General features: G+C 41.4%; 1 protein-coding gene across 1 annotated transcript in view; it reads left to right on the forward strand.

The window, feature by feature from the left end:
- dpyda.1 (dihydropyrimidine dehydrogenase a, tandem duplicate 1) overlaps window positions 1-21,416 on the forward strand; it is a 198,477-nt gene that overhangs the window by 37,251 nt on the left and 139,810 nt on the right. The window contains exons 3-4 of the mRNA XM_010891133.5: window positions 4,006-4,088; window positions 19,794-19,881. Coding sequence (XP_010889435.2) covers window positions 4,006-4,088; window positions 19,794-19,881 — 171 coding nt within the window. The remainder of the gene's footprint in view (window positions 1-4,005; window positions 4,089-19,793; window positions 19,882-21,416) is intronic.

A 21,416-nucleotide genomic window follows, 5' to 3' on the forward strand; every position in this document is an offset into this window, starting at 1 on the left:
GACATTTTAGTTTGAGAGAACTGAATTCTACTTAAACACACTTATACTGAATAGTCTTACAGAAACGGCAGTGGAGGACTATCTGCAACATCATATTTATCATATTTGTGAGTCTCTGGCTATACATTTCTGTGTAGGCTGCAATACCTCTCTGTGTGCTTACAGCCCATGGAATAAGTATGGAAACTCATTGACTGCCACTCAGTACAATTTAAAGGGGAAGTTCCCTTATTTTTACTCTCGGTAGCGGACTCCCACAACATTTTTTATTTTGTATATTATTTGTTTTGTCACAGATACAATGGGTTGCCATTTTTTGCGATATTAATTGCAATATTTATTGAAACTGACCACTATGTAGTATCGACACTTTCATAACCATGTTATAAAATACACACAAAAAACCTTCAGACCAACTCATGTTACACTAGAATGTCATGCCATATAATCTTTGCTCAGAATCTTTTTGGAAAAATCCACTGTCCAATAAATCCATATTTACATAGTGTATTCATGGCACAGTGGGAAAATGAATAAAACATTTAGTGCAGAAGCATTATCCATGAAATATGTTTGTATAGACTACTCTGCAGCACTTTATAACACACTTAGACATTGTCATAATGCATTGTAGTCATCCATTGCCGTGGACATTCTAATATACATACTGTATATTAGAACTGGTTGAGGGATCATCTACATACTTAGAAAATATTAAAAAAAATATAAAGGGGGGTGAACTCTCCCTTTAACGTGGCTGATACATTTTGGAATGAAAGAAGTTCATGTGTACAACATCTACAGACCTGCATCACTATACTGAGAGAGCTTTTGTTCATATTTTATTCATATCCTGGCGCAGCAAAATGAGCATGAAGAAGTGTGTCGCTGGTAGTGACATTAGAAATACAGTCCCTCTATAACATTCCATTTACATCCAAAGACAGATTTGGTTAAAACATCTGAACCTCTGCTTTAAATCCAGCATGTATCAATAGCCATAATTCTCTGCTATACAACTGGGTGATATGAGGAGTGACTTCTTATCCAGATAATCAAGTGGCCTATGTAGTGGGTCAACCGCCTTGGAGACCTTCCTTATGCCTGACCAGATCTTCTGTCATCACCCTCCTTATTTGATCTGCACAGTCCCCGATAGATATTATGCATCAGCAGGAGTGATGGACAGTGGTTGCTGTGCTATATGTTAAGTGTATGTGTGTATGTGCATTCACATTGGTGCGTCTGTCTGCGTGCATGTGTTTGAATGAGAGTGCGTGTGTGTTTTGTGTTTGTGTCTTGGTCGGGGTAAAGCAGGTCAGTGTGTTGGGAGCAGAGCCTGTGAATCCAATACTGTGCAAACGACTGGTTCGTTATCTCTGACTACCTCAGTTTAATTACATGACACGGATCAACCTAGCCATTGATTCTCTCTGCCTGATCAGATGTCAGCAGGCTGCTGCACTGCACTAAGTTGGTGCACTGTGTGTGTGCGCGTGTGTGTCTATGTCTGTCGTTGGGTGTCAGTGTGCGTGTGTGTGTGTCTATGTCTGTCGTTGGGTGTCAGTGTGTGTGCGTGTGTGCCTGTGTGTGTGCCAGATCGAGAGACAGAAAGAGTGAACACGAGAGAGGTGTGTGTGTGTGTGTGTGTGTGTGAGCATGTGTTTTAGTCAGGGGACCGTAGAGGTGTGGGGGAGGCTGTGATCGATGGGCTTTATCAGTTGAAACACACAGACCCCCCTGGTAATACCAGCAGTGGCTCTCCCCACCCCCCCATCATAGGATTATCCAGCAGATACACAGATTATTACAACACAAGCGCCTCCCCACCTAAACCGCTCCTACCCAGGGGTGGGCAAGATTAAATGAATTATATTAAGATTCATTAGGAATTGAAAGTGATTCACTTCCCTGATTTATTAGGAATTGAAAGTGATTCACTTCCCTGTATGTAGATTTCTACTCCTTTTTACGTACAACGAAACAAAAGGCTTCTTTAAGCCTCCTCACTTTGTAGCATAAGCATGTCAACTATGAATACTGTAAATCTTATTTTCTGTAATTTCGAGTTTCATGGCATGTCTGATTGAGCATGCTACACTTTATAGTTTAGCTTGCTGGTATGTATTTTTTAGTACATCTTGGCTGGTCGGAATGACGGGGGTTTCAGTTCTTCTACATGAAGAGGGATGGGCCGTATCTCAACAGGCCCTAATGGCTCAGATTAATCACAGTTATCTGATATGAAAATTCATAAATCTCAAGAAAAGCTCATATCTGTGTTCTTCTCCGTATGGGAATCCCCTGAGGTCTGATAACTAACTGGCACATGTTGCTACTATTGTGAAATGGATCTGTTAAAGTAGAAGTGTCAAGTGTTCCATATGCCAGATTCAATAAATATCCTTTATATAATCCACTATTGTGTGCTTAACATTTCTTTGTGATTACTGCTTTTGTAATGGTTTAATCTAGCATCAAAATAAACCCAGTTGGTATCCCATATATGTGAAAGATATTTGTGTCTGTTTTTTATTCTACCCTAAAACTTAATGAATACCCATATAATGGTATTAAAGTCTGATGTCGCCGAGTTTGAGACACCTTCACAACATCTTTGAAACAATATTGCTTATTAATGGAAGAAATAAAACATTTACACAAATTGTGAAACACATCCTCATTCTTCTGAGAAATGCTGGATCCCCATCATTCACACATGCTCAAACAATGCAATAATGATACATTTACATATAATTTTATTTTTATTGTTCGAACAATGAAATGAAAGAAAACATTTGTTAATCCCATTGAATTAGAGAAATACTTCAGTGTTGACATTACAGGAATGAAATTACAAAAAATCACTGACTTGCACTTTGGTTTTCAATCATGTAAATTTGACGTCAATAACAATCGGCATGCTTTTCTTATTATTAGGTGTAAAAATGCAAGCCTTCCGTATTTCGCTTCGCCTGGATAACATACAGTAAGTGAGTTAGTGCTTGTGAATATTACTACCACAGGGCTCACATCATAATCAATGCCAGTAGAAACACTTTAGGGAGATATTATCTATAGGGATAAAATCCCTTCCCACTCCCTATGTTTATTAATTTCATCATATCTTTTATGGATGAAGCACTAAGATAATATTGATGTTGTAATGTATCTATGGTTTTAATAACCGACCGACGAGTTACAAACCAATGGATGTTTAGATTGCACATCCTCAGGCTTTTGTCTTGAAATTAGTTTGTTGGACTGAGGTGAGTGGCGTAAGCGTCAGTCCTGGCCGGTCCGAGGCTGCCTGACTTCCTCTGCTTTGTTGTACTAGGCAAACATGCAGGGCTGTATGATCCTGCTCTTGAGTATGAGTAGGGGATTAGAGTCTGTACCCTGTGGTCACTGAGCGGGGTTTAGACACACGCGCACACACACACACACGCGCACATACACTGCTTGAGGCAGTAGGGAGGGAGATGAAGTTTTGCTGAGTGGTTTTCTGGCCTGTGGCGGTGGGAGGGCAGAGGTTCCTTCCTCGCTAATCGTCAGCGTGTCAATTACGTCCAGGCCTCCCTTTCTCTCTCCAGGCTCAGTCCGTACACAACCCTAGATTCACCTCCGCTCTGGAGGGGTCCCAGGATTTGATAGGGGCATCACCATGACAACGGCTCGTCTCTACCCAGAGAGAGGGGTGGGTTATGACGTACGGTGGTATCAGTGATGCGCTAGACCAGTTACTCTGTCAATTTCAGTATTTGACAACGAAGTCTAGGTTTTTGGAGCTTTAAAGCTATTAGAAATGTCCTAATAACTGTGTGTGTTGTAATGGCTTTCAAGTGGATTTAGACAGAAAGCCGTGGGTTAAAGACCCACATCAGTGCAACACATCATAGACCAAACAGACAAAAACACAATAAACACACATATTTTGTACTTTGTCATCCTTAACTCAATACATCTATCTAGATCTGTCTCTCGCTTTCTTTTTCTCTCATGTAGAGCTGCTTGGATCTGGAGAACAATTTTGATGACATCAAACACACAACTCTGAGTGAGCGAGGAGCACTTCGGGAAGCAATGAGGTAAGGCTTGGCCGCTGGGTCACCATGGCAACAGTCACAGATGTGGCAATGAGGAAGAGGAGGAAGAAGAGGAGGGGATGAAAAGTAATTCTTCATTATTGGACGTACAAATGAGATTATAGCCACCATTCAGTACTCTCCGAGGTATTAATTTGTCAGTGGGAGAAACCTCCTCCCCCAGAGGCTAAACTAGTGCCCGCTATTTTCCACACACCCATGCACACACACACACACACATACACGCACACACACACACACCACTAACACAGTCAATGTTCATTTGTCCCTGCAAAGTGCTTATGGGTATCCTTACAATATATTAAAACACATAAAGGTGTGAAGAACGGATTTGCTGTTGTTGTTGTTGCTCAAGGTTGTTTGATGTGAGCTTAAATACAGCAATTTGTTCCGTCAATATGTGTTTTCTTTAAACCGCAGATGGATGTGTGGCATCTGATAATAACATGAACTTGCTCCAAGCGTGATTTACTTCAGATGTGTTTTCATGTCCACCTGCAATTCTGTTAGACCATTTAACAGATTTAACTACAGTATACAATATATGTTACACTGTGAGGAGTGTTGGTGATATCCAGCACTTCATTATTCGAACCCTTTCTGGTTCCTATGATTCAGTTAACCCTTAGTTTGAGGGTTGATTCAGTTTCTTTCATGATCCATGTATTTTTATTTCCCTCTGATCTGTTCAGCATGTACTGCTCTACAGGCTGTCTATGATGCCATGACAGAGTCATGGAACACTGCTTAGGGAGGAGAACATCTCAGTTAATCTCTTTAGCTTCATTAAAAACAGATAGAATAGGATTAGAGGGAACTGCAAGTAAATGAACATAATTCCTGGAGAAATTGGAACACCTCAGAGATAAATATATCATCAGGGTGACACAATCATAATCAAAATAGAAGTAATTGAATTCCCTTAATGAAAAATTCCCTGCTATTAGCCAGATTTACAACTAAACTAGAATGTACCAAAAGGTTGAACCAATTGTTGGGATTATCATGTCTGCGTGGATGTGTTCTCTATCTCTTTCTTTCTGAACGATTCCATACAGAACCAGGACAAAAACATTTGTTATTGATTTCTTAAATATGCTTTTAGATACTCGTAGTAAATATGTGTACATTCATTCCTTCCTCAAAAAGGATTCCATTTTGTGAAAGCTTCCCCATTTTTTTTCTTCTTTTTTTAAAAAATATTTTCATTGGTTTCAAATGGAATCACTCTTCTGCATACACTCTCTTGATAATGCTGTCTGTCTCTGTATTTCTTACTTTGTCACAACCTCATCATATTCTCTCTCTCTCTCTCTCTCTTTTGCTGTCTTTCCATGTCTGTCTGGGTGAATCTCTCTCTCACTTCCTCTTTCTCGCAAACACAAAAAGCTGAGAAGTCATTTCAGCCGTGCACAGCTGCTTTCCCGTTTTGCATTCAGCTGATTGTGATTTCTCCTTAGAGAACCCCCACTGAGAGGAGCAACACAATTTGATGAAAGATTCAGGTTTCCTAAAAGCAAATGTGTAGGACATCAAAGCTCAACGCGGGAGCCTTCATCTGCCACTGAGCAGACGGATAGAAAGGCGGTGTGTGCGGTGAATTTTATGCTCCCTAGTAATGTGTGTATGTGTGTGATCGTGTGTGTGTGTGTCTGCGAGGTGTGTCTGTGTGTATAAGAGGTAGTCTGACTTCTGACATGTGCCTTCATTAGGCTTAGCAGAGCGAGGATAGAAGGCCCCTTGTGACCCTAACAAACAAGCCATGAATTCTCTGAATACAACCACACAGGGATATTGCTTTGTTACGTTTAAATATGGAATTGACAGGCCAGCTTATATTGTCAAGTTGAGTGTATAATAGAATCATAGCTTGTTGCAATGTATATAGGTCCAGGATGGTATGCTGAAGCAGCATAATGAGGTTATCAAACTCCCAATGAGAACATGTTAAAAATGGTGTAGGCTAAATGCCACTTACAGCACAGGAAAGATCCATGGTTACTGCTGAGCTGCACTGTATATAGTATAAAAGCACCTTTATTTAAATTTTTACTTCAGAGAGATGGCAATTCATATGTATGATACCTTGTTATTGTACTTGTGTTTGGTTTAACAATGCAGTTTATGCACCATTTTATTAAGTACACCCACGGTTCAGTCCTACAGACAGTCATTCACGTGGACATGGCTTGCTGTGTAAAGCAAGCAGCTAGACATTTAGGCATTGAGTTACTGTTCGATTTAATATTGTAATTGGCAAAATTAGTGACCTATGCAACTTCGCCAGCCCTGGTCATGGATGGGATATTGCAGCAGCTGAACACACTTGGTTCAGCTCCTTTCAGTTGAAACCAAGAAGCAACTCAAATGGGCACGCGATCACCAACACATGATATTTGAAGAGTAGAAAAACCCAACCTGCTCAGACAAATCCTGGTTCCTGCAGCATCATGCTAATAGCAGAATCAGGATTTAGTATAAGCTTGAGTTCATGGATTCTGCCTGGTGTAAGTAGTCAAGGCTGAATAACGGTTGAACCTTGTTTTTGACCAGGTGCATCCCTTCATGGCTACAATTAACCATTCGTCACATGGACAAGCGGGATCATGCTCCATCAAGCAAAGCGTAGTTTTCTCAGAATAGTTCCGGGAACATGACTGTGAGTTATCTTGAGTAGCTTGCGCAGTTCGCAGACCTCAACCTAATAGAGCATATTTGGAATAAGATGGAGACGGTTTTCACAGCATAAATGTACTTGGACGTTTCCAACAACTCGTAAGCATCCATGATCTAAACAAACCTGTTTTTGAGGCAAGGCGGTCCAACCCTTTACTAGATGGCTACTGAACGTAGAGACTGCAATTGGCAAAACTGAGAATATGTTCTACTCTTTCTCATTTATATTTGTTCCAGGTAGTTTCTGCATATGACACAATTTTAATTGCTTGAGTTAACAAAGTTAGCTCCACTCCACCACCTTTACGCTGAAGTGAATCAGAGTCTGAATATTCACAGCCTATCCCTATAAACCTTTCACCCAATAATAGTGCCAGATCATAAATCTGGGCAATAACAGCAATATTGGGTGGATATAAATGGTAAATCCTTAAATGATGTTCTTTCAGTGTGTTGAGTGACTTCATTGGGGTCGAGAGACCCTGCTCTTCAAATAGCGTATTTCCCCTGAAATGTCAGGGGAATGGAGGGATGTGTAGGTCTAATGGATTACGATACAATACATTCCAGCTTATAAGAAAATATAGATATCTCCTCATCTGTATGGCGTCTGGCGGTGATAAGAGTTAGAGGAATGTTCACGCTAGATATTGTGTGAGGGATACAGCCAGGAAGCAGTGAAAATTGTAAAACGTGATTTGTACTGAACTAAACTTTATTCATCTGCCTTCCAGAAAATGTATAGTGTTTTATGCATTTATAAGCAATTCAATGATTTGGGCTTCTGTAATAAAATAAGTCTGTTATTATGCATAAGGAACACATACACTCACCTAAAGGATTATTAGGAACACCTGTTCAATTTCTCATTAATGCAATTATCTAATCAACCAACCACATGGCAGTTGCTTCAATGCATTTAGGGGTGTGGTCCTGGTCAAGACAATCTCCTGAACTCCAAACTGAATGTCAGAATGGGAAAGAAAGGTGATTTAAGCAATTTTGAGCGTGGCATGGTTGTTGGTGCCAGACGGGCCGGTCTGAGTATTTCACAATCTGCTTAGTTACTGGGATTTTTACGCACAACCATTTTTAGGGTTTACAAAGAATGGTGTGAAAAGGGAAAAACATCCAGTATGCGGCAGTCCTGTGGGCGAAAATGCCTTGTTGATGCTAGAGGTCAGAGGAGAATGGGCAGAACTGATTCAAGCTGATAGAAGAGCAACTTTGACTGAAATAACCACTTGTTACAACCGAGGTATGCAGCAAAGCATTTGTGAAGCCACAACACGCACAACCTTGAGGCGGATGGGCTACAACAGCAGAAGACCCCACCGTGTACCACTCATCTCCACTACAAATAGGAAAAAGAGGCTACAATTTGCACGAGCTCACCAAAACTGGACAGTTGAAGACTGGAAGAATGTTGCCTGGTCTGATGAGTCTCGATTTCTGTTGAGACATTCAGATGGTAGAGTCAGAATTTGGCATAAACAGAATGAGAACATGGATCCATCATTCCTTGTTACCACTGTGCAGGCTGGTGGTGGTGGTGTAATGGTGTGGGGGATGTTTTCTTGGCACACTTTAGGCCCCTTAGTGCCAATTTGGCATCATGTAAATGCCACGGCCTACCTGAGCATTGTTTCTGACCATGTCCATCCCTTTATGATGGCTACTTCCAGCAGGATAATGCACCATGTCACAAAACTCGAATCAACTGGACAGTTGAAGTTGAAGACTGGAAGAATGTTGCCTGGTCTGATGAGTCTCGATTTCTGTTGAGACATTCAGATGGTAGAGTCAGAATTTGGCATAAACAGAATGAGAACATGGATCCATCATTCCTTGTTACCACTGTGCAGGCTGGTGGTGGTGGTGTAATGGTGTGGGGGATGTTTTCTTGGCACACTTTAGGCCCCTTAGTGCCAATTTGGCATCATGTAAATGCCACGGCCTACCTGAGCATTGTTTCTGACCATGTCCATCCCTTTATGATGGCTACTTCCAGCAGGATAATGCACCATGTCACAAAACTCGAATCAACTGGACAGTTGAAGTTGAAGACTGGAAGAATGTTGCCTGGTCTGATGAGTCTCGATTTCTGTTGAGACATTCAGATGGTAGAGTCAGAATTTGGCATAAACAGAATGAGAACATGGATCCATCATTCCTTGTTACCACTGTGCAGGCTGGTGGGTGGTGGTGTAATGGTGTGGGGGATGTTTTCTTGGCACACTTTAGGCCCCTTAGTGCCAATTTGGCATCATGTAAATGCCACGGCCTACCTGAGCATTGTTTCTGACCATGTCCATCCCTTTATGATGGCTACTTCCAGCAGGATAATGCACCATGTCACAAAACTCGAATCAACTGGACAGTTGAAGTTGAAGACTGGAAGAATGTTGCCTGGTCTGATGAGTCTCGATTTCTGTTGAGACATTCAGATGGTAGAGTCAGAATTTGGCATAAACAGAATGAGAACATGGATCCATCATTCCTTGTTACCACTGTGCAGGCTGGTGGTGGTGGTGTAATGGTGTGGGGGATGTTTTCTTGGCACACTTTAGGCCCCTTAGTGCCAATTTGGCATCATGTAAATGCCACGGCCTACCTGAGCATTGTTTCTGACCATGTCCATCCCTTTATGATGGCTACTTCCAGCAGGATAATGCACCATGTCACAAAACTCGAATCAACTGGACAGTTGAAGTTGAAGACTGGAAGAATGTTGCCTGGTCTGATGAGTCTCGATTTCTGTTGAGACATTCAGATGGTAGAGTCAGAATTTGGCATAAACAGAATGAGAACATGGATCCATCATTCCTTGTTACCACTGTGCAGGCTGGTGGGTGGTGGTGTAATGGTGTGGGGGATGTTTTCTTGGCACACTTTAGGCCCCTTAGTGCCAATTTGGCATCATGTAAATGCCACGGCCTACCTGAGCATTGTTTCTGACCATGTCCATCCCTTTATGATGGCTACTTCCAGCAGGCTAATGCACCATGTCACAAAACTCGAATCAACTGGACAATTGAAGTTGAAGACTGGAAGAAGGTTGCCTGGTCTGATGAGTCTCGATTTCTGTTGAGACATTCAGATGGTAGAGTCAGAATTTGGCATAAACAGAATGAGAACATGGATCCATCATGCCTTGTTACCACTGTGCAGGCTGGTGGTGGTGGTGTAATGGTGTGGGGGATGTTTTCTTGGCACACTTTAGGTCCCTTAGTGCCAATTGGGCATCATTTAAATGCCACGGCCTACCTGAGCATTGTTTCTGACCATGTCCATCCCTTTATGATGGCTACTCCCAGCAGGATAATGCACCATGTCACAAAACTCGAATCATTTCAAATTGGTTTCTTGAACATGACAATGAGTTCACTGTACTGAAATGGCCCCCACAGTCCCCAGATCTCAACCCAATAGAGCATATTTGGGATGTGGTGGAATGGGAGCTTTGTGCCCTGGATGTGCATCCCACAAATCTCCATCAACTGTAAGATGCTATCCTATCAATATGGGCCAACATTTCTAAAGAATGCTTTCAGCACCTTGTTGAATCAATGCCACGTAGAATTAAGGCTGTTCTGAAGGTGAAAGGGGGTCAAACACAGTATTAGTATGGTGTTTCTCATAATCCGTTAGGTGAGTGTATATAGTAGTCTTTTAGTTAATCATGGTGATAGTAGTGTAACAGATAGTGTCCTTATGATGGTCCCTGTGCCTGAAGGTTGCCTGCCGTATAGCTGCGTCATTACGGCCATGTGTTCCAGTCCTGTTTCCTGCACACCAACAGTGCCAACGTAGGTTCAGCGGAGTGCATTCACCTCCAGTGCGCGCGTGCTGGCGTGGACTTGCTTGTTGAACGGGCAGAATGATAAGAAGCAGAACATCTTCGTGTGATGTGGATCGGTGGAGACATACAGTGGGGAGAACAAGTATTTGATACACTGCCGATTATGCAGGTTTTCCCACTTACAAAGCATTTAGAGGTCTGCAGTGTTTATCATAGGTAATCTTCAACTCTTCAACAAAAATCCAGAAAATCACATTGTATGATTTGTAAGTAATTAATTAGCATTTTATTGCATGACAAAAGTATTTGATACATCAGAAAAGCAGAACTCAGTATTTGGTACAGAAACCTTTGTTTTTAATTAGAGATCATACATTTCCTGTAGTTCTTCACCAGGTTTGCACACACTGCAGTAGGGATTTTGGCCCACTCCTCCATACAGACCTTCTCCAGATCCTTCAGGTTTCGGGGCTGTCGCTGGGCAATACAGACTTTCAGCTCCCTCCAAAGATTTTCTATTGGGTTCAGGTCTGAAGACTGGCTAGGCCACTCCAGGACCTTGAGATGCTTCTTACGGAGCCACTCCTTAGTTGCCCTGGCTGTGTGTTTCGGGTCGTTGTCATGCTGGAAGACCCAGCCACGACCTGTCTTCAATGCTCTTACTGAGGGAAGGAGGTTGATGGCCAAGATCTCGCCATACATGGCCCCATCCATCCTCCCCTCAATACAATGCAGTTGTCCTGTCCCCTTTGCAGAAAAACATCCCCAAAGAATGATGTTTCCACCTCCATGCTTCACGGTTGGTATGGTGTTCTTGGGGTTGTACTCATCCTTCTTCTTTCTCCAAACACGGTGAGTGGAGTTTAGACCAAAAAGCTCTATTTCTGTCTCATCAGACCACATGACCTTCTCCCATTCCTCCTCTGGATCATCCAGATGGTCATTGGCATACTTCAGATGAGCCTGGACATGCGCTGGTTTGAGCAGGGGGACCTTGTGTGCGCTGCAGGATTTTAATCCATGACGGCGTAGTGTGTTACTAATGGTTTTCTTTGAGACTGTGGTCCCAGCTCTCTTCAGGTCATTGACCAGGTCTGATCCCTCACCTTCCTCATGATCATTGATGCCTCACGAGGTGAGATCTTGCATGGAGCCCAAGACTGAGGGATATTGACCGTCATCTTGAACTTCTTCCATTTTCGAATAATTGCGCCAACAGTTTTTTGCCTTTTCACCAAGCTGCTTGCCTATTGTCCTGTAGCCCATCCCAGCCTTGTGCAGGTCTACAATTTTATCCCTGATGTCCTTACACAGCTCTCTGGTCTTGGCAATTGTGGAGAGGTTGGAGTCTGTTTGATTGAGTGTGTGGACAGGTGTCTTTTAAACAGGTAACGAGTTCAAACAGGTGCAATTAATACAGGTAATGAGTGGAAGACAGGAGGGCTTCTTAAAGAAAAACAGGTCTGTGCGAGCCGGAATTCTTACTGGTTGGTAGGTGATCAAATACTTATGTCATGCAATAAAATGCTAATTAATTATTAAAAAATCATACAATGTGATTTTCTGGATTCTTTTTTTAGATTCCGTCTCTCACAGTTGAAGTGTACCTATGATATAAATTACAGAAACATCCTGTCATTTAGCAGGCCTGTGTGACAAACAGGAGCAATTGGGTTGAAATGTCTTGCTCAATGGCACAACGCCAGATTTATTTTTTACTTAGTTGGCTCAAGCGTTAGAGCGAGCAAGCATTCGGTTACTAGCGCGACTTTCCTGATCATCAGGCTGTGCGGTGCCCCCACACGTCTTCATCTTTGACTCTCCTGCACCTGTTGTGGAGTTGTTGCGGTGAGCCAATGCCATTATCGCAAATTTGACACTACGAAATTGGGAACAGATAAAAATGAGGTATAACTAAACACTTCTCATTAGGTCTACACAGAACCCTGTAATGGCTCATTTCCACTTGTTATGTGTGTCGCTGCATATACCACAAGAGAATGTGCACATATGACCTGTGTTCTTGCTTCTTTATTTATACCATTTAATTCCTAAACTAGTAAGTGTAGAAGCATGCAGATTTCAGCATTGAAGTAAACCCCCAGGGCCCCATCTCACCCCTTGGATGACAGGATAGAACAGGGGAGAGGGACAGAAGGTGTTGCGTGTGAGTGTGTGTTTGTCTAGTGTCCTTTAGTGTGTGTGTGTGTGTGTGTGTGTGTGTGTGTGTAATGTGTGAGTGGCATGGGGTTTTCATAGGTCAAAGTGAAGGTTAAAACTGAAGGTTATGTTGTTAGCTGGTGGTAGAAAAGGCTAATGAATGCTGTGTTATGCCTCTGCATACCCTAGAATTGGAGATGTGCTGCATATTCAAATGACACACACACTTTTCTCTGATCATTCTGAAGGGACACACTCTTGGTTGTGTGAGCAGAAGAGGGCTGTGGCATGAGGTGTCCCTATGGTGAAGGATCACTGTCGTTGCCTTAAATGAAAGAGTGTGACTCTGAAAAGATGCGTTTCCTGCCGCCCATCGCTCATCTCCTTCCTTTTGATTTGCTCTTATTGTACTCCTTTTCTCTGCCTCTGTCTCTGGCTGCCAGTGTACTGTGCTGTGAGTGATGAACTTGCCAATGAGCACTCTGTGGAAGCAGTCCAGGCCTTGTTCAATAGCTATATGAATTTCAGTATTCAGAAAAAAAAAAAGCTTGGCTGGACTTTGACCAGCCATGCCTGTATCTTATAATAAGGAAATGATCAGTGGTATTTGATTTATTTCATTGGTGAAAACATGAGCATTTAAGGCTGAAACCTTTTGAGTTTTTTTGTCAGGTTTCGTAGGATTGTCTGGTTTCATGTTAATATAGAAAAAAAAAAAAGGTTTGATATTTTATTTTAATACCCAAATAAATGATTCTAAGTTGACATCCAAGTGTTTGGATATCCCATTGAGCAAGTTTGGACCAGAACACTAAGGCATGTCAAGAAAAGGATGTCCCTAAAAACGAATGAAACAAGATGGAGGCTTGTTGAAGCCCCAAAGAGGATAACAATCACTATGCAGGAGATCCAGAGTTCAGGGGCTGGGACTAGAGTAATGGTGCATCTGTCAATCATATGAAAAGCCCTGCAATTAAATGAACTATCATTATGGATGTTGGCAGAAACATTACTGAAATATTGCCATCTGAAAGCATGGGAGTTATGACGAATGTGTGCAAAGCTGGTACATACCAAAATACTTTAAGTTGGTATTGCTGTGAAAGGCTACTCTGCCAAACAATAACATATAAGGGTTTAATTGTTTTATTTTTCTTAATAAAAGCAATGCCAACTTAAAGTAATTCATTTTGAGTGTTTGTGTTTTTAATTTATATTTTAATTTAAAACAATTACACTTTTATTTTAGTTTTATACAGTGTTTTAAAATGAAATATCAAACACAACTAAATGTCAGTGTGGCATTTTGAGTTCAGTAATATGGGAGAACTGGTTCAGGGGTCTGAATAAATTTGCAAAGCACTGGATATACTTACAGTTTTTTTGCCTGTGTATATATGTACACACAGACACACACACACACACACACACACACACACACACACGCACACATAAATATATATACACACACAATGCATTTTATTCTGTTTATTTCTTAATCTATTAAATTCTAGTATCCAGTATGCGTGAATATTTGGATGTTTTTTTTTAAATGCCTTCTCAGCTGCATGGTCATAACCATTATCATGGGTAAACAGACAGTGTAGGATGAAGAATGTTGTCTTGTCTTTCACTCTGTATTTCATTTCAGCTGTAATAGACACTCTTTTCAATTTTGACTGATTCCTTTGCCATTTGGATGATATTGCCGCACACCATATCACCTTCTAGTATATATGCATTTAGGAAAATTAAACATACACTTCTTGCCACACTCCATTTCATTTCTTGGTCAGTGATGACATTCTCGCTAAGTGTGGGAGTTAAACCATCCATTTCGGGTTGACTCGTCTTTGGGTTAAGCAATTTAAATATTAAAATTGATATACATTTAGGTAGAATATAAATGGAGTTTACATGTAGGTCTAAATAGAACAGACAAACTGTCCTCATTTTGTACTCATCTGCCCTGCAATGGCTCTATTACCGTACGCAGCAGGACTCCATCACTCCAACTGTCGCTCCCTACCTTAGATCTGACCTAGGGTCAGGTGTTAGTGGCCTGCCTATTACCTCTGATCATTAAGCGTTCACTGTGTGCAGTGGCTGTAGCTCCGTTAATGCTGATCTGGGGTCAGGGCTAGAAGGCTAATTGCGGGATTGTGTGGGATTATTACTGACCACGTAATGTGGAGTTTTCATTTCCATGAGATAACATGCTGCTCTCTACTGTCCTCTGCAGTTGAGAACATTTACCATCAGTGGGGTCTAAAGCATACATGGACTTCAGGTTTTTCTACTTAGAAAATCATAAAGGAAGACATTTTTGAAGATTGAACTTACTTTCACCACTCTCACTATTCATAATCTATTTTATCTATAGCCTAATATATTGAGTTATTGTTCTAGGAACACAGAACAAGTTTACATCAGTATGATTGTGTTGTTATTTGTAGGCCCAGTTGTTCCACACTATGAGGTTGAAATTACTCTGACTGCTTTAAAAATTTGATGATGCCTTTTGATGTGAAAGGCCTAGAATTCCAAGCTGCTCATGTATTATTTGGCCTTTTATGATTCACAAAGTTGATCTTATTGTAATAGACCAATGCATGTTGATCTATATAAAGGGGTGGGCGCTATACCATCAACCAATCAGTGCTTTACATGTAAATACTTTTAAAGCTGTGATGGTTTTAAAATAATAAATTACAAAGACTGCATGGTTTATCAGCCAAAGAAAGCTCTCACCTTGTCAAGTGTATTATTATTGTTAATTTTCTTTTTTAATCCATGTTACTCACTTGGATAGAAACCTGGTTAGGGAATCAATTATTTGAACAGATATGATGCTTGTGCTGAGTGGTGACTTGCCTTGCCTAATGATTATGGGATGACTTGCTTTTTTTAATTTTTCATCCTCACAAACTAATTAACATGATTCTGTCTGCATAAATTATGTCAGGAGTGTACTTAAAATCACTGTATATTTCAATAGTTGATTTCAAAAGTACATTTGATCTTAATCTTCACCAGCCCTCCCCCAGCCCCGGTATAAAGTGTGACATTGGATTGGTTAAAAACATTTCCATAGGATATGAAGGGAACAGGTGAGTGTGTTAAAAGCAGGAAGTTCCTTATAACCCCATACCTGTCTGTCCTGACAGCACCTTACATGTTCCCTACATCCACCACCATGGCTTCTTTCATTTAACTCCCAGTTTGGATCATTTAGTGGGGAAATGTGTCAGTGGAGCCATTCTGTGTCAGGAAGTGCAAACAATGGCCTAACCTCCCTGGTTCTTTGTATTCAGGGCAGCGGAATATGACTGCTGTGCTGTGTCTTTCACTGAAGGATTAATGGGGTTGAATTGTAGACATCCTGGTGAATTAAATTACCTTGAAAGCACAAGGTTTGCTACATGATCTGTTTGAGCAAGTTTCTGTTGTTTTATTGTGATTGGACTATGTTGATTTGGAAAAAATAATGGTTATTGCTGAGGAATTATCGGTTGTCCAGATCAAATTCAGCTCATGCATTAGATGCACATTTTAAATGAATGTGTGGAATATTGTTGAATGTAACGTGGATGAGTAGATTCTGTCTGCTTGACACACTCTGTGCGGTACAGTAAAAAAAATAAACATTAATGCTGCATTTAATTGGAGCCTAGTGAGATCTACATCTTTTTGCTTTTACACTACAGCGGATGGCATTTCTGTCTCCCTCCCCCATTCTCTTTCTCTCTCTCCATACACGCCTTCCTGCCACTCTTAATGAAGGTGACAAAACAGAAGTGAGGTGAGAAGAGCCTCCCCCCCCCCCCCCGATGGCATAGTGTGCAGCTGTTGTGTATCTCCTGGCTGATCTGAGGCAGACCCCACCAGGACGGCTTTGACAGCTGTGACGGCTGGACTGGTAACCGCTGGTAACCTGTGTGCTCGGCGTAATCTCCCCTCACCTGGCTCGGGTTCTGATACATACTGACATCAGTAAACAAATGCCCAAGACAGAATATGCGCTGCAGCCTAATTTCCTGCTGGTCCGGTCATAACCACAAGCAACCAATAACAATTGACACAGTATGTTAACAGCTTCTATACTAATGTTGTTCTCTGTTGATTTGTTTTGACAATGTTTTGACAGACATCGGCACTGTCAAAGTGGGCAGTGGTCCTGGGACGGCTGTCCATTGAACTGACCGCTTGACCTTGACTCCGGTTCTGAAGCCCATGTTATTATCAGTGTCAGAATGTTTATGCTTTCATTCATGTCTTTTGTATGTTGTCTCGTCTTATACTTTAAACCATGGTTCACTCAGGCCACAGGCAGTGCCTACAGGCAGTTCCCTATCCAGGGGCTGTTGCAGTTGTGTGATCTGTTAAAGCATAACTCTCTTCACGTAATTGTCAGTCAACATTTATCTTGCTGGTTGTGTTTAACATTTAAATTGTAATTATTTAGCACAGTGTTATCCAGAGCGACTTACAGGAAGGTGCCTTGCTCAAGGGTATAACTACATATATATCACACTATCGCCTCTAAAATTTGAGTCAGCCACCTTCCAGGTGCTGGCCTTGCACACTAAGCTATCTGCTACCTGATCAAGTCTGTGGTGTGATAAGACTGGAAGGCATTATTTTCCTCATTTCCTCCTTGTCGTAAAAATGTATGCAAACGACTAATTTCACAAGAACAACATATTCCACAGCTCTATGTGTAGAGAGAAAATAATTATTTGAGGGAAAAGCAATCATTTAAATTGCAACCCCTCAGAGATGGATGTGGGCTTTATTGAATTGCACAATTCTATTGCCAGCTCAATTGGCCTTATAATAATAGAAACAATGAATTAGGAGATTAGGTACCTGGGCAAGAATACACTCATCATACAGAGCATTCAAAGCACTGATTATTAGGAGAGGAACAAGAAAGAGAAAAAAAACAGCTAATCAGCCCACCTTTTAGGAGAGAGATAGACAGACAAAGCACGAGTTGACTGGGGGTAGAGAGCGAGAGAGCAGGAAGAGAGGGGGGTGCAGAGAGAGGGTGAGTTGGAGAGAACGAGGGAGTATGGGGGGTGATGAGAGAGATGGGGTTTGGGGGTTTAGTGGAGGTAGAGAGAGAGTGAGGCAGAGCTGAGGTGGGGTGTAGAGAGAGACAGAGAGTGAGACAGAGCTGAGATGGGGTGTAGAGAGTGAGAGAGAGAGAGAGAGAGAGAGTGAGACTGAGCTGAGGTGGGGGTGTAGAGAGAGACAGAGAGTGAGACAGAGCTGAGGTGGGGGTGTGGAGAGAGAGAGAGAGACAGAGAGAGGCCTGTACTGTATAATGACTGTGTTGTGACTGAGGCAGACAGCAGCGTAACACAGGTGCAGCTGAAGTTCCTGGATAGATTAGAGAGAAAAGCCCTCCTTAGAGAAGCTGTGTAGTGTGTAGCTTAGTGCGCCCTAGTGAATTGCTGTGACCTAGAGCGATTCTTGAACAAATAAGATTGCCTTTGTGTGGGCATTATTTTCTGTTGACATTTGCTAAGCGCTGGCCAGGGCTGCTGCCGGCCAGGGGAGATGGATAGAGGTGGGTCTAAAATGTGTCAGTATCAGCCCAGGTCCTTTAATGTTACCTTGAGAGGAGGAAATAGAGAAAGTCAATGGGATTCCTGTCCATAAGAATTCACCAGAGCTTTGTTTTATGACAGTGGGAGAAAAAGGTTATTCCACTTTGACTTTGGTGCTTTCTGTCCTGTGTCTTTTTCTTCTCTTTTTTTTTTATAAAACAACAAAAATATTTTTGAGGGGAAAAAACAGCCAACGGAAGGTGCCCTTTCTCGCTCGCACAGATTTTCAATTTCATTAAATTTTTATCCATCTGTTAGATCTCATCTTTATTAATGCCTTGGTGTATTTTGAGCTGGTTTGAAAACACAGGCTATAATGTATATTTGCACGGGTCATATACGCTGTATTAATATTTAAGGAGGTTGCACATTAAAATACCTCTGAAATGTGAGTTGTATGTATTCTCTATTGTTTCGTGTATGCGTGTATGTGTGTGTATGTATGTATGTATGTATGTATGGCTGTTTAGATAGACCTCTCCCCAAGACTCCTCAGTAGCACACTTCCTCCAGTATTAATCAGTAAGCTTCAGATAACAAACATGATGCCGGATAATATCTCGGGAGCATTTTCTCTCTTAGCGTTGTTTGTGTGTGTGTGTGTGTGTGTGCGTGCCCGCGTGCGTTCTTCCCTCTGCCCCATTCAGCCCCATTTCATTGTGCTGTCTCCAGCTATTCTTCGGTCGGAGATACACTGCGGCAATATCCATTATGCTATAGGCTAAAGGATAATTTATTGTGGAATAAAAAATGGGTCAACAGTGATGTCAGCTGATGATCAACCACCCAGGTTTAATAAAACATCTAACTGCTGAGCGTCTGTGTGTGTGTGTGCACTATGCAAGTTGTGAGTGAGTGGCTTGTGTGCGCTTTTGTGTGCTTGAATGTGTATGTGTGTGTGTGTGGGTGTGGAAGCATCGGCGCCGGGCACTGCTAGCTACAGCCCGTCTACCTGGCTACAGCCCCTCTATAATTGCCCTGCTGTCAGGGTGATAAGTGGTATTAATGGCAGACCGGTGCACTCTGCTCTGCTCTGAGCTCAGAGAATTGCAAGATGGGATTATTATAGGTGTCCAGCTGTAGTGGAAAGGGGGGGGAGTTCCCTCTTCTCTCTCTTTTGTTCCTGTCTTTTTCTCTCTTTTTTCTTTTCCTCTCATTCTATTCTCTATTTTTCCGCTCTGTTCTTTTACTTTCAACCACTCATCCACTGTTGACCTCTTTCTCTCTGTCCCTCTCGATCCCTACCTCTCTTTCAAGATTTGCGTCACACTTTCATTACACTCACACCTTTAAGAGCTCGCCAACAGTTCCCTTTTCAAAACAGTTATTTGGTGTAGAAGCTTAGAACTTCATCTTTAGTAGTGTAGCATTTATTAGGATGCTGAAACAATGACGACAGTTGCCTTCAATTGGTATTTGTGTTTGTGTATTTAGGTGCCTGAAATGTGCAGATGCCCCTTGTCAAAAAAGCTGCCCCACCAACCTGGACATCAAGTCATTCATCACCAGTATTGCCAACAAGGTAACAGTTCTATTTTAAGTGACCAAAATGATTTACATGAAAGCTTTGATTATTTATAAATGTATCACTACTATTTTCATTAAAACACAACGTCACTTCAAGGCGTGATTGATTGAGACCCGGGCTTGGTGGAACTTGATCTTGGCAGCCCATTAGCCACCTGCTGTATGCTAAGAGAGAAAAGACCAGAGGTTCTACTTCCACCAGGGTGAATCATGCATTGGTATAGCTGTAAAAAACAAAGCAAGTTGACAACACTTTCAATGCGCTTCTCCAGAGAATAAGGGGAAACTGACATGCAATATAAAAATACAAAAGGTTGAGGAAGCAATGTCCTAGCATGTACCTCCAACTACAACACTACTGAGTACATTAATGCTGTGAACGGCAACAGTTTATATTAATACAGGAGCTATAGGTTCCTTACGTCCGTATGATTAAGGCCAAATACACAGAACACACACATAATTGCTATTTAATTATGCTTTGTAAACAAACCTGCTTTGTACGCTGTGTCTGATAAGATATGTTATTAACAGTGACGATATATGCTGTGAATGGGGTAAACATTGTAAAACAGATCAAATCTGTAATTTCAGTAGATTAATGTGTTGAAATAAACAGTTCGGCTACCTCGTTGTTAGCATAGAGGAAAAGCAAACATGAAAGGTTTTCATTCTGTAATCTTGGACTCCTACTGTTGCTTCATTATCTTATGCAATATATGTTAGCCTGGCTAACATATTTGTATGGCAAACTCTATGTACTCTGTTATGACACTTAAAGGGGGCTTATGATTTTTGGTATATTCACAGGTCTGTTCTTGTTTCTTGTTAAAATTTCAAAGGTCTGATGGGTTTCAAGAGAAATTGTCTCCTTGACATTAGTTAGCATTGAATCCGTAAATGCTATGAATTTCTTATGCAAGGGGACATTAGAACTGTTAAATTTTTTAAATTGGCTTTAGGTAGAACTCATTCTCATTCCCATATGGAAGATAGTATAGAAACAAAGCATTGTTCATCACATTTAACCAAATCAGTCATTTAAAATCTATAGAACTAATAAAGGAGAATGGGTTTTTCTCTAATTAAATTATTATGATCTCTCAGTGTTTTCTTGCAGCTTGCAACGCAACATTTCCTAGAGTTATTGTTCAATAAAGGCTGTAGGTATTTCACATATACTTTCAAGATAGTAATAATAATATTTTAGTTCAATTATGTAAAGTTTATGACTAACTATACTTTGCAAAGAAACCAACCAGGACATGGTGTGTCGTCATTTGTCCAGTCCTCCCACCCTGACCTGACAGCCAGAGGACACATGGTAATCATCCAGGGCTTGTTGTCAGTCGTCCCTGCTTGCTGATGTTCACACTGGGGAACAGGAAATCATAGTCATGCCACGGGCTGTTCACAATGCACACCACATTTACCTGATGTCCACCCGTCAGTATGAAGCATAAGGCGTTGTATTGCTTAAATGTTGAGGTCAGGGTTGATACCTGCGTTTAATGTGGGTCAGTGCGTATC

This window comes from Esox lucius, chromosome 21 (assembly GCF_011004845.1).
Source record: "Esox lucius isolate fEsoLuc1 chromosome 21, fEsoLuc1.pri, whole genome shotgun sequence".
Taxonomy (NCBI): domain Eukaryota; kingdom Metazoa; phylum Chordata; class Actinopteri; order Esociformes; family Esocidae; genus Esox; species Esox lucius.